The sequence below is a fragment of the Dicentrarchus labrax genome, unplaced genomic scaffold (assembly GCF_905237075.1).
Source record: "Dicentrarchus labrax unplaced genomic scaffold, dlabrax2021, whole genome shotgun sequence".
Taxonomy (NCBI): domain Eukaryota; kingdom Metazoa; phylum Chordata; class Actinopteri; family Moronidae; genus Dicentrarchus; species Dicentrarchus labrax.
The window spans coordinates 13527317-13540977 of NW_026136712.1; the positions used below are offsets into that span (position 1 = coordinate 13527317).

General features: G+C 39.4%; 1 protein-coding gene across 2 annotated transcripts; it reads left to right on the plus strand.

The window, feature by feature from the left end:
* Nucleotides 1–1146: 1146 nt before the first annotated feature.
* Nucleotides 1147–13657, plus strand: LOC127373114 (serine/threonine-protein kinase tousled-like 2). Of its 2 annotated transcripts, XM_051417215.1 has the most exons (21): nt 1147–1903; nt 3315–3409; nt 4737–4808; nt 5193–5265; nt 5419–5456; nt 5687–5779; nt 7565–7672; nt 8186–8278; nt 8764–8874; nt 9128–9264; nt 9356–9508; nt 9886–9952; nt 10116–10213; nt 10328–10409; nt 10614–10705; nt 10877–10966; nt 11133–11302; nt 11563–11701; nt 11914–12025; nt 12140–12247; nt 12611–13657. In XM_051417215.1, the coding sequence occupies exons 2-21, from the start codon at nt 3317–3319 to the stop codon at nt 12782–12784; spliced, it is 2103 nt and encodes a 700-aa protein (XP_051273175.1). In that variant the 5' UTR covers nt 1147–1903; nt 3315–3316; the 3' UTR covers nt 12785–13657. The 2 variants fall into 2 exon arrangements, with proteins under 2 accessions (XP_051273175.1, XP_051273176.1); XM_051417216.1 differs by lacking the exon at nt 5687–5779 and having other exon boundaries at nt 1151–1903.
* Nucleotides 13658–13661: the final 4 nt, after the last annotated feature.

Genomic DNA, 13661 nt, shown 5'->3' on the forward strand with positions numbered 1-13661 from the left:
CTTTATGAGTATTAATAGTTTTTTATATGATAAGTAAATGTAAATTATAAATTACTGATGTTTAAGTTACAGCAGGGACTGATTCCTACTGTTTTTGTGTTAAAAGTTCAATGCTTGATAATGTGAGCATCCTGAAACTCCATTTCACCAAGACAGACAAGCAGAGTTGTGACTTCCTACAATATGCATTGTCTTTACAGTCTGCAGTGGCAGTGTTGCCTTTAATAAGCTTTTATTACACTCGTATTACTTCATGTAGACATACATTTTGTTGGTGATTTGTTAAACAATCCGCCTACTCAGGATACACATCATTAAACATAGAGGGCTAAAATAACTGATGCATGAGGGAAAAGTTGGGGAACAAAGGCAACAAGGATTTTTAAGTTAATGACCACATTTAAATATTCCAAATTAGCACATTACACTACACGAATTTACTAAAGACACAGATAGATTATGAACACAATTAAATTATAGTGCTGCATCCCCACGACAAGCGTGCAGAGCGTATGGTCTGCAATGCTCTGCTTCCATCTCCTGGACTTAAACTGCAAGTATAAATCACTGACTGGTCCTTGTGCGCAGTATATACAAATTACGTTATTCAAGATAGAAGATAAATTATCTCAGATGAATTATACAGGTTACAGAGAGCAGTATATTTGCATATGCAATGCATTGGGCCCAAGCAGTGCAGACAAAAAGCTCTGCACACACCAGAAGTAATGAAGTCGGTGTTTTGTGCGTAAATGGCGCAGCGCCTTTTTTGGAGACGCATTTATAATCCCTGCAGCTGTGTGAGGGCTACATGCATTACATTCATACAAAAAGAGAAAATATACTACACATAAACAGTTGTGGGCATCGTACAGGATATTTACAGAGTGAGGTTTCTGTAAAACTGTAAGACTGACCATCTTCTAATCGCATTAAATGTTGCATTTTAATAGAAACTTTAATCTGTAATAGACGCAAAGTTTTAACGCAGAGGAAAAAAGAGAACAGAAGCAAAACTCAACGCAAATTAAAAGTTTTTTAATGTAGCTTATATGTGCTGTTCATGGTCCAGTATCTGTGATAAAATTTGGAAACTGTTAAGTTTGGCAACTTTTTTTTAGGAACATGTTTTAGAAATATTTGATTCATCCAAATGGAAAATTGCAAAAACTAAACTAGTACTTTAAAGGTGCACATTCCCAAACGAAATCTGTCAAATAACCTCCAAAAACAACTGGCACACAATGAACCAGGGACTTTTTGGGGCCCCTAGAGGTCTGGGGCCTCGGACAGTTGCCAGATTTGCAATTAAGGCTGGTAATCAACTCCTGCCAACAGTATGCTGTCTGTTTTCGGGTGGTTCTGACAAGGGGAGCTTACATTATCTGTTAAACAAGCGAATGGGAAGCATCACATAAAGCTCTCCCTGGAGCCCTGTGCGGCCTTGCTGCAGGGGGTAATGATCTTTTATTAACTGTGAAAGAATGGACTCTAACAAGGTGGCTGAACTACTCCTCCCGGTGTAAACCTCTCATCGCTCGATAATGACAATAAAGAGACCGAGTGAAGCAGAAATGTGACAACACTTTGTTAAGAGGCTTCAGAGCAGTGACAGCTCCAGGTTTGCCCGTGCAGGGGCACCAGGACGGAGGAGGAAACCCCGAGGATCAGGGCCTCCTGTCCGGATGACACCAGCAGGAGACAGCCACACCGCTCTCCATAGCTAGCATTGGCTAAGCTAACAAATGTCTTCCCTGAATTCGAAATAATTTTAAATGGATATCTTGTTTCAAACAACTTTATTTGAGGTGTGTGGGACTGGGACTTGTTAAGGAGTTTGCTGTCACCGGATGGACGGACAACATCCTTTCTAGGACGGTGAAAACTGCGAAAGGTTCTCCAGGTGAGACTCCTCTTGCTGCTAGGTAACGAACGCTAGCTAGTTTAGGTAACTTACCATCTAGCCTTAGCTGCTATTTAGCCAGTCACCAGTAGCATCACAGCTGCTATTAACAGTGACCAAAATGACACAGTGAATTGATAATAACTTGACAGTGAGTGACAGCGTGTCTTATGTTCATTAAAATGCTCGCAAGATTTTGACAAGCAGCCTGTGTCAGTGTTAACTATAGCTAGTTAGCGTTAGCCAGGTTTAGCATTAGCTAGTCAACATCCTCTGGTCAGTTAAACGCCAATATCGTAACGGTTGTTCCACCAACTGCCAATAACGTCAGTTTAACGGAACTGCTGAATAAAGTTGAGCCTGTGGTTTGTCATTAAAGTTAAGATGGCACATTCTTTATAGTAACCTTTGCTGATCACCATTGTTTTAAAAAAAAAGGGGCAAAAATGAACTAACGTTGGCCGTCCTGGGTGGGGGAAAAAAAAAGTGTAATGTTGGATTATTTGTTTGTTTATTTGTGTTGTTTTTGAGTGATCAAACGTCGCTTATGTACCCCCCCTAAGATAAATCCATCACTAGTTGATGGATACCCTCTCAGGTAGGAGTAGCCAGTGGGAGAAGGAAGTCGAGCCCATTTCATATGGTTATGATAGCCATTTACAAGGAAGGGGAAATTGAGAGATTATTTTTGGTCCATTTGGCCTTACTGTCTCTCTGATTTAACTGTAAAATTAGTAATGTAACCTTAATGACAGTGGGGAATTACCGCCCCCACCAGTAATGTCTATATTCAGTGGCTCTCCTTGATCATTCACTTTCTTCTATGATCTTTGAGTATCCACTTTGCATACCAGTTCAGGACAGGCAACCTTAGGAGTTTAACTGCTACACAATATGAACTTCACTGGAGAGACTAGACATTAATGGCCTAATGTTACATATACACCAGAGTCTGATAGTCTTTTCCTTATTCTTTTTTTCAGGGTTCAGTGTCCTTTAGCAGTTTTGTACTGCAGGTCCAATAGGTTAAGTTAACCATCGAGCTACTACTGTAACCGTACAAAATTCTGTTGGGTGTCCATCTTGCCTGTCAACTTGCCTGTCAACGTTTGCTTTGTGTCAGATGTTTGAGCACTGGTTCACTTTGGACAGTGGGCTGATCCAACATAGGCCCAGGCTCCCAGGCAGCCGTTTTTAAAGGTTTTGAATAGATTTTGCCGGTCAGACCGTAGGATTGATCAGACTGTTAGGGCACCTGCCATAGTTATAAAGAATATATTACCTTCATGGTAGTGGTAGCCAGTGTGCTATTCTTCCTGTTCATAGCAGTCTTCTCTTGTGTGACAATAACCAAGGCCAGCTAGTCCACATAAGTTACAATTTCATTCACAGTTTGTGTCTCTTTTTCTAGGCATGATGGAAGGACTTCACAGCCAGGCTTTAAGCCTGGACCCACGCAGGCAGGAGCTGCTTGAGGCTCGCTTCACTGGAGTTGGTGTGACCAAGGTTGGTATATCTTAATGGCATAATGGTCGTTTGTTGATCAAAAGGATCAGCTGTTGTAAGTAGAGATTGTTTGAGCAGATGTTGCATTTTAGATACAATTTAATGAGAGTTGCATTTTATTGTTGAGAAATTTTGTCTGGAAAACTAAATGAATGTTCCTTTTGATACCTGCTGAAATAAATTTGGAGATACAAAACAGTAGCTCCCAGTTTTCCTGCAGGCAAACATCCCACAACCCTACTTTGGTTTGTGTGTGAATGCAAACATGAGCAGTTGGTGAGCTCTCTTATGTTAGTCCTTTTTAGTTTAGAAACACTTGGAAGTCTTCTCTATTTCCAGTATTGACTGATGCTCTGTGTTCAGGAGTTTTCTCAGTGGAATTATCCTGTCTCCCTGAGCTAAAGCTAAAACAAGACAAGCTCTGTTTTGGCTGACATGGGAGCTGGCCAGCAGCTCTTTGTTTCAGTGGAGGCTAGTGACACTGAAATGGCACTGCAGCTGAAGCTCACAGCATAGGCTGCGTGCTATGCTGCAACCCTGCTGCTGAACTGGGTATTACTGTGTGTGGGTGCACATTTGAGAAAATGGCAACCCCTGAAAAGCCAATCACTATCACTCATGCTCCGGCCTATAGCGTGTGCTCTGAAATGAATTATCAGGCCTGCTCGCTGTGGTATTGGAGTGTGAATTATTTAAGGCATGATTTAAGGTACCATTCAATACATTATAATGACCATGTGTAGTGTACATGTTGAGAGAAAAATGTTCTTGGCTGTATGGGTGACCTTGAGCCAGCAAGCCTTAAAAAGCATTAGCCTCCTGCTCCAATTAGCCTGCTGTTTCTTCTTAGTCTCACCACGCTGTGCAGTTGGCCATCAATGCTGTGCATGACACCGACTGATTTTACCAAGTGAATGTGAACTGAAGATTTGCATATTAACAGGTTATGTATATTATACTCCCATTGTAGCATTCTAGCTTAGCATCTTAGTTTAGTGACAGTTATTTTAGATACACAGAGTGGAAAACAAATGATGCCAGTCAAATGCAAATAAATGCCAACTGGTATCAGATAGAACAGATGTGTCGAAATCTGCACTTACATTTCTGAGTTTACTTGCAAATATTTGCCAACAGCTGTCATCCTTCTGTGATTTATATGAGCACACAGTCCATATATAACAGAATAGGTTTTATTTTACAAGAAATTGTCATGTAAATATATATATCTGTAAAATCTAAGTTCCAGTTCTACTCACAAGAACCTACTTACAAGAGTAGCACATGACTAATCAATCAGGTCTGATACACATGTTGTGTTTCCCAGAGTTCAGCCAACAGTGAATCATCCAACCAGTCTCTGTGCAGCGCGGGATCTCTCAGTGACAAGGAACTGGAGGTTGGTTGAGGAAGAGTCAATAAAAATGATGAGCGAGCATTTCCTGACTTTCAGTGGTATCCCTAGTGATTGTTAGTGATGTGGACAAGTGGTCAAGTATTTTCTATACATTGGTGCATGCTAACACTTTCTGTTCCTTCTCACACAGAAGGGTGAGGCATGAATATATAAAATAGTTCACTAAATATTGAACACATAAAAGAAGCTGCTATTAATCTTATAGTCAAACATTTTAGTTTTTTTAGCAAGACAGGAAATTACCCGTATAACATGAAAGGGCAAGACTTCATTTTCATTAATTTTCGTTATGTTAATGTGGTAATGGAATACATTTACTAGAGTCAAATTTAAATCTAAGCTGTGCTGCTTTTCTGCTCATGTAAGACACCTGAGAAGAAGGCCAATGACCAGAGAAGCAGGAAGAGAAAAGGAGACATCTATGACAGCAACAGTCAGGGTAAGTCCGTCCTAACAGAAACATTCAGAAATGTTCAGCTGTTAATTAATGGTTGTTGTTATTGTTATGCTCTAATAAGTATATGCTTTGGAACATAGTATTGGATCAAACAATTTATTTTTCTTGTCTCTTACACTTCGTTTTTTTGTTTAGGAAAAGGGAGAGGGCATAAAATAAGTGATTATTTTGAGGTGAGTACAAACTAAACGTCATATGTGTTAGTCCTGGTGGATGAATTTGGGATTCTCGCCACTTTGCTGTGCCTTGTTTCAAATCACTCTCAAACTTTAGTGTGATGTCTTCACCCTCATTTTCCAACTGTGCCAGTATGGCCCTGCATCAAGTTCTTCCTAAATAACAACTCTGTCTTCTTTCTTTCTGTCTTGTTTGTACACTTGTTTGTCAACTGCCCTGTGGCCAGTTTGCTGGTAGCAGTGGCTCTGGCACCAGTCCTGCCCGGGGCATCCCCATGCTGGTGCGCTCCTCTCCACAGCACTCACTGTCTAATCCTCTGGTGAGCACCAGCATCCATCTCCATAGCTCTCTCCTGCTTTGGCTCTCTTTCTTCAATTGTTTTACCGTTGGGTCACTTGCTATTTGATCTGTAGCAAGTGTATAATTTATTTGTTGGTTATGTGGGTATTTGTCTATATTGTCTTAGCATCAGTATTCTCTCAATCGGACAGAGTTATATTGCATGTGTTGGTAAGATTTAGTTTTGTTTATTTTACCATAGTCTAATCAATTTCGGGTCTAATAGACACATCTGGATGTCTGGATCATTTCAGCCAGTCAAAGTGACAAAACATTCCCTAGTGATTTTTTTAAAGATTTAGTTAAACTAAAATGGAAATTGAAAACAAGCACAGAATGGAGTCTGATAGTGTGGGTTAGTTGTACCTATAACAGAACAGCTGAGTGTGTTGTGTTTATTGAGGATCAAATGTAGGATACACTTTAACCTTTAGCCAGAGAAACTGTAGCTAATGTTTTCACTGCTAGTGTATTTAAAAAAAAAATCTGGCATCTAAGGCAGGGAGAGTAGTACAGCAGGACTTGTGTACATCATGTAAAATTGGTGCCTGCACTTTGAAATTTGTAGTGGTTTTTCATCACTGTGTCCTGTATTTAGAATCTCTTCACCTACCATTTGCATTCATCTTATGTTAAGATAACATCGTTCCTCATCACAACTACAAATCCTTGTTCACTAACTACTAAACAGCATGTAAACTGTTTCTTACAGCAGCAGGGCTCTAAATTAAAAGTGTAATGAGTGACGTCTGGTGTCCCAAACCACAAAAGGACTATACAAGGAGGGAGACTGATTGGAAATTTCTGACTTTCAGAACTTACTTTCTGTTTCAAACTCTGTGCCCCATTTGAATTGCTACTGGGCATCCAGACCAAAAAGAGCACTGTGTTTAAAAAAATAAATAAACAAAAAAAAAAGCTGCAGCCCTCTAGCCAGGGTCAACACAGTGATCCCATTGCAATGAATGACATAGCTTTTGGTTAATAGTGCAACAAATTAGCAAACTATGTCTATCCATTTTGTTCCCAGATACTCCAAACTACATTTTGTTGCCATGAAAAGGACGTTATTGGTGGTGTTTTTGATGATTTTTGTTTCTGACCGATCTCTAATCAGCAAGCTTCCTTTTGTGTGCAGATGTAGTAGTAGTAGTAGTAGTAGTAGTAGTAGTAGTAAAGGAATTTTGTGTAGTAGTATAGTAGTCAATCAGTTGTAAGTAGTTTTTCCAGAATTTCCTTGGGAAACAGAATTTGGTTTTTGAAAGACTTGCATAGTGAAAGATGTATTGGCAGGTTTATTTCAGAAAGGCTATTTCCTGTTCACTTGCTGCCAACAACATATATTCACTAAAATGGGAGATTTTAAAGCACTTTATAATTACCTGCCTTTTCCTATCACTCAGGTCTCATAAAGCTATGTTATATCATTTTGTTGTTGTCCTGAAATCTTATAGGAAATATCAACTATTGTATGCAGTTTGTTTTTATTACTAATAGCCAAAAACAAAGATACCTTTGAGAATAGACTCCAGTATTTCTTTATTCAATTCAGATTCATTGGAATGGAAAATTTAACATCAGATTCTGTAGATATTTTTACAGTTTAAATTCTCTCCCACCTTAATAGCTGCACCTATAATAGCTGTATTTGTTCCTTTAGTTTTTATCCCTTTAGGGCTATTTTATAATCTTGTTATTCTGTCTGTATTGTTATATTTTAACCTATGTTGATTTACCTTTCTCCTTCTGTCTCTCTGGAATGCAGTTTCAGCACGGCAGTCCTTCGTCCACAGGCTCAGCCCACACAGACTCTTCATCTTGCAGCTCTGTTAAGACAGCCCCGACACACTCCTACTCACACAAAGCCATCCAGGTGAATGACTGACAGACCTTGGTCTCCACTTAACACTAACCTTTCTGATTTTTTTTGTTGTTGTATTGAATAAAAAAGTGTTTTTGTTTCATAAACTCTATCATCTTTAGAAAAAGTGGCATCTCAGACACCATTAACTGAGTTTGACAAAACTTGTAGAGATGACACATCTTCACACCTTGTTTTGCCATTTAAAAAAATAAGAGATGGGAAAGATGTGGATGTTAGAATTAAAGGTCAGACTTCAAAATGCCCTGCCACCCACACTGCAGTTCATGTGACACAATACTTGCAAAAATATCCAGCTATTCTTGCAAATGACACTAATTGGCCTAATTAAAGGTCATTTTTTGTAAAATTCATGTCTAATATCCAAGACACCAACGTCTGACTTTGATAAATTTGAAGAGATGGTGTGTTTTGTTACTGTCAGGCCCAAGGGCTGTCTGCATCATTAGAGTGGGATGACATGTTAACTGTTGGCTTGTTGTCGTCTTTGCCCTCGTTCCTCAGTCAGAACTGACGCTGCTGAAACTGACAGCACTGGAGAAGGACAAGAACTCTGACTTGGAGAAGAAAGAGGGGAGGATAGACGACCTGCTGAGGGTAAGATACGGATAAGGATAAGGTTTTAAAATACGTTTGAAGAGTTTCAGAGTAGATATGGACGGTGGAAACAAGTTCTAATTGTATTATTCCTAACAAAAACTTATACTTACGAATTCCACATACACAAGTTAATATTTCGGTTGACTAACAATGATTAACGTCACACGCTTTCAACAATATATGTAAATATATAGTTGTATGTCAGGCCTACTCACAAATGTCCTTATTAATCACTTCACAATCTAGACAAATGTGCTACTGTTTGTCTCAACAAGCCCAGTAATTAACCTCCACCAGTCTGGTTGTAGCTCATCATGAATAATGTGCTCATTAACTTGCCATTGTTAAACGTTTAGTGTAAATCTCAGCAAACCAAGCTGACACACCGATAGTTGTTCCATCATGTCGGTTTAACAAACAAAACTGCCTTAAATCCTTGTTTACAACACTTATTGTCAGAGTGATGATGTTTGTTTTGGCAGGCTAACTGTGACTTGAGGCGGCAGGTAGATGAGCAGCAGAAGATGCTGGAGCGCCACAAGGAACGACTTAACAAGTGTGTGACCATGAGCAAGAAGCTCCTAATCGAGAAGGTGGGTGTACATGTGCGTCTTACCTGTTAGAGCTAAGTGGTCATTGTTGTCAACAACATGAAAACCCAAAACATTTGTTTTCTTTTTATTATTTATACATCCGAACACTTGACTCATCTAACTTTTTAACTGTTTCATGATGATTATGGTGGAACTCAACAGCAATACATTTTTGCATCCTCTTGGTTCATCTGTTTTTTGAGTGTGTATACATTCAATTATCATCTTTTTTATTTTTTTTTTTTTTTTGTAGTCAAAGCAGGAGAAGATGGCTTGCAGGGACAAGAGCATGCAGGACCGCCTGCGTCTGGGCCATTTCACGACTGTACGGCACGGAGCCTCCTTCACTGAGCAGTGGACAGATGGATATGCCTTCCAGAACCTCATCAAGTCAGCATGCAAATAGGCACAACCATATGCTCGCATTTTGTCCATTATGCGTACAGGAGTGTTCACACCAGATTGTTCTTACATGTTTTAGGCAGCAAGAGCGAATCAACTCGCAGCGAGAGGACATTGAGAGGCAGAGAAAGCTGCTGGGAAAGAGGAAACCTCCCTCCATGGCCCAGACGCCTCCGCCCAGCCTTGAACAGAACAAACGAAAGAGCAGGAGCAACGGCCAGGAGAATGAAGCGTAAGGTTACATACAATAGCTGAATTACGTCACACATTTACTTTTACATGGACCATATAAAACAATTATTCTAAAATATGTCATGAGAGTGATGAATAGCAATATTATTTGCAAACTATTATAACTGTAGAATATCAAATTGATGCAAAATCTGATCCTTATTTTGAGTATTGAATATTGAGACTTGTAAAGATAGATCTGTAATAACCCTTGGTGTGAAATTCATTATGAGGTTTTTGTGTCGCCTTTTTTCTGTCATTTTATCTAAAGTAGGTGTGTAATTAATTTATTTATGCTTTTTTCTCACAAGCTGACCTAGGTATATTCCAAAAATATAATACACATTACAAACTGTTGGTACTTTTTACCCCACACAGGTTGTCACTGGCAGAATATCATGAGCAAGAGGAGATTTTCAAACTTCGAATTGGTCATCTAAAAAAGGTACCAGTTCACCACCTAAAGCTTTTTCTTGTTTTGGGATTTGTTGTTTTGTTTGCAACCTGTTACTACATAGTAACCTAAAGACCTAGTACCACTGTTTCTTGTTCCTATTTATTGAGGGTTGAACTTGAAATAGATGATAGATTTGTGTGGTTGTATGTAGGAAGAAGCAGAGATCCAGGCAGAGCTGGAGCATTTGGAACGAGTGAGAAATCTACACATTCGAGAGCTGAAGAGAATCCATAACGAGGACAACTCGCAGTACGTATCATCTCAGTGAAACACACCTCACACAAGTTCTGTGGTCTGCTTAAACTTTTTTTTTTTTTAATTTAATGAAAAAGCCAGATGATTTAAGAAAGTCTTCTTCTGTAGATTTAAAGACCACCCCACACTGAACGACCGATATCTGCTATTACACTTGCTTGGAAGAGGTGGCTTTAGTGAAGTTTTCAAGGTAAGCCATTTTGTTGTCTTCCATTATTTACCAAAGTACCAGTTTATATATATGTATTATTTTTTTTTTTTTTTTTTTTTTTTTTTTTTTTAAGTATGCTTTTTCAATAAACTAAGACGACGGTGGAACAGTCCCTTATCCAGTAAACAGTGTAACTTTCTGGTTATTGTACGCTGTTGATGTGTAATTTTAATTTTTTTGTAGGCTTTTGATTTGACGGAGCAAAGGTATGTTGCCATTAAAATCCATCAACTCAACAAGAACTGGAGGGAAGAAAAGAAGCAAAACTACCACAAGTGAGTCCGAACCTCTGTTCACTGTTCCTACTCTTCCTTCTTTGTGTGGTTGGGAATGTTTTGATCTATAATGAAATTTTATATGGTGGACCTTCAAGCTTTCCACTGTCTTTGACTGTTCTTGTTTGTAATGTTTTTTTAAACATCACTTAATATTTAATGTTTTTTCAGACATGCCTGTAGAGAGTACAGAATCCACAAAGAACTTGACCACCCTAGAATAGTCAAACTCTATGACTATTTCTCTCTTGACACAGACTCGTAAGTGAATCGATCTGCATGAAGCTCATGAAGGTGTAATACAAACATAAGTGTATGTTAAGTGCTAAACATCATATAATGCTGTAGCGATGAACCTACAGAGAATTATTTGCAGTGATCAGTAGTGAAAACTTTCCCAATGATCTGCTGTATGTATATCTGGCAGGTTCTGCACAGTGCTGGAGTACTGCGAAGGCAATGATCTGGACTTCTACTTGAAGCAGAATAAGCTGATGACCGAGAAGGAGGGCCGCTCTATTGTCATGCAGATTGTCAACGCCCTCAAGTACCTCAACCAGATTCGCCCGCCCATCATCCACTACGACCTCAAGCCCGGTATGCTCACAGTTTTAGCTTGTCATGTTGTAGTCCTCTTTAGTTAAAGAATCATGAAAAACAGCACTGCTAAACTGAATTTGGTGCTTTTGGACAATTTGCTGTGATCTTTCAGGAAAGGCAACACCACAAGCATCTGGGTTAGATTATAATTAAGATAAATGTATGCATATATGAATATTATATATTGTGTATATTCCTCAAAAAAGGCTTTTTACAGTCATTTGGTTGTAATTTTACTTTTACTGTTCTGATTTTAGGAAACATCCTGTTGGTGAATGGCACAGCTTGTGGAGAGATTAAGATCACTGACTTTGGCCTGTCTAAGATCATGGATGATGACAGCTACAACTCTGCAGATGGCATGGAGCTGACCTCACAAGGAGCAGGGACCTACTGGTACACAGAGACATATTTCACTGCATTTAGTAACCAAGAAACCAATATGGCTTCACAAGTTTGTAGCAGAGGCCCCGTTCTTTGAGAGAAATGTTGCTAATTGACTTCACATCTCGTCTTCAGTAAGAAAATTGTGTAAAGGGATACAGTGTCGATAGAACTTCTATAAAGGGAAAACCTGTTTCAATCTCATGTTATTATGTGGTTTACAGGTATTTGCCTCCAGAGTGCTTTGTGGTGGGTAAGGAGCCCCCCAAAATATCCAACAAAGTAGATGTTTGGTCAGTAGGGGTCATCTTCTACCAGTGCTTATATGGACGAAAGGTAACTTGTAATTTGCATTCTTAAACAGGTCTCTTGTTGTCAGATTGGGTTAAATCAATGTGAAAAATGAAAGTAATCTGTCTGTTAACGGTCTATCTTTTGTCTTTTCTCCAGCCGTTCGGTCATAACCAGTCGCAGCAGGATATCCTTCAAGAAAACACCATATTAAAAGCCACTGAGGTGCAGTTTCCCCCCAAACCTGTGGTCACCACAGAAGCAAAGGTGGGGTACTCATTTATTTTTTTAAGCTATAAATTCAATGCACCGTTCCCATCAAACCTTACACAGTATCACGTGCTAAGTTTTAAAGCCCACAGGAAATTAAATTTTTTCTCCTCAGTGTGATACAATTCTCGCTCAAAAAGGATGTTTGGATTGAAACCAATGGGATATTTTAAGAGTCTGTTTGATTTGATAGAAGGAGCAGAGGGGTAGTTTAGATTGTTGTAATAGGCAGAGCACAAAAGTACTTAAAATTTTATTATGCAAAATGTTTGAAAACAAAATGGTGTCAGCAAGAAGACCAAAGAAATGCAAGTAGTTCCAGAAATAATGAGTCCGTTTTTCCCCCCTTTCCTTTCACAGGCTTTCATTCGACGTTGCCTGGCTTATCACAAGGAGGACCGCGTTGATGTGCTGCAGTTGGCCAGTGACCCCTTCCTAATGCCCCATATTCGAAAAGCCCTGGGCAGCAACACACCACTGGCAGCTCCTCTTCCCTCCACCTCCAGCTGCTACAGCAGCAGTGCCTCCGATTGAAGCGAGCTGAAAAAAAGAAACTGGAATAAAACCCCAGCAAGGACAAAGCCACGCGGAGACATTTACACACTTGATGAAATTCCTCTTTTGCTCTCGATTGCGAGAGAGGGGAGCAAAGAGCATGATGGGGTGTAGGGATCCTAAAAGTGTGAATGGAACCAAAATGATGGATGGCGTGGTGATGTAGTAGTCAACGGGCCCACCACCATCATCCAAGTGGTTAAAATGAAGGGCCATTCTCTGGCTGTGGGCTCAGTAGAACCCAAAGATTTGCCCATATGCATGCACTAACACAAAAACTTTGGCTCATTTCAAGGGGCTTTTTTACATGATGAATAGTAAAAGCACCCAAAAAATTGCACAAGTGACAGGCTGAGAAGTATGCCATATGTGGAAGACCACCTGCCTGTCCTCTGGAAGGTTTAGAAGCATTGTTGAAATTTCATTGCATTCTGCTTGAAATATATCATCTAACAAACTATTTTTCAGAACTAGTGGTCACTTTTAAATATGTATCCCTATAAGGTTTGAATCTGGGACTTTTAGGAAGGGCTTCTATAAGTAATAAGGAATGACTGATGACCAAAGTTCAAGGCCTGCCTTGTTGACATGGCACCATTCGAGGTTCACGTCTTGACACAGAAGAGGGCTGATTCTGGAAAGAGTAACTGGTTTTGACCTATTTTGAATATTTTACTGGATAACTGGAAGTCAGCTTATTATTTTAATTGTTAAGTCCATATTTTTCCAAGAAATGTACCCCCTGTAATGTTTTTGTTAACCTTATAGGGGGGCTGACTATGAGTGAGTGTTGTGATGAGAGTTAAGATTCAACAGAAATAATTATGAAACCATTAAAAAACATTTGGTTAACTGC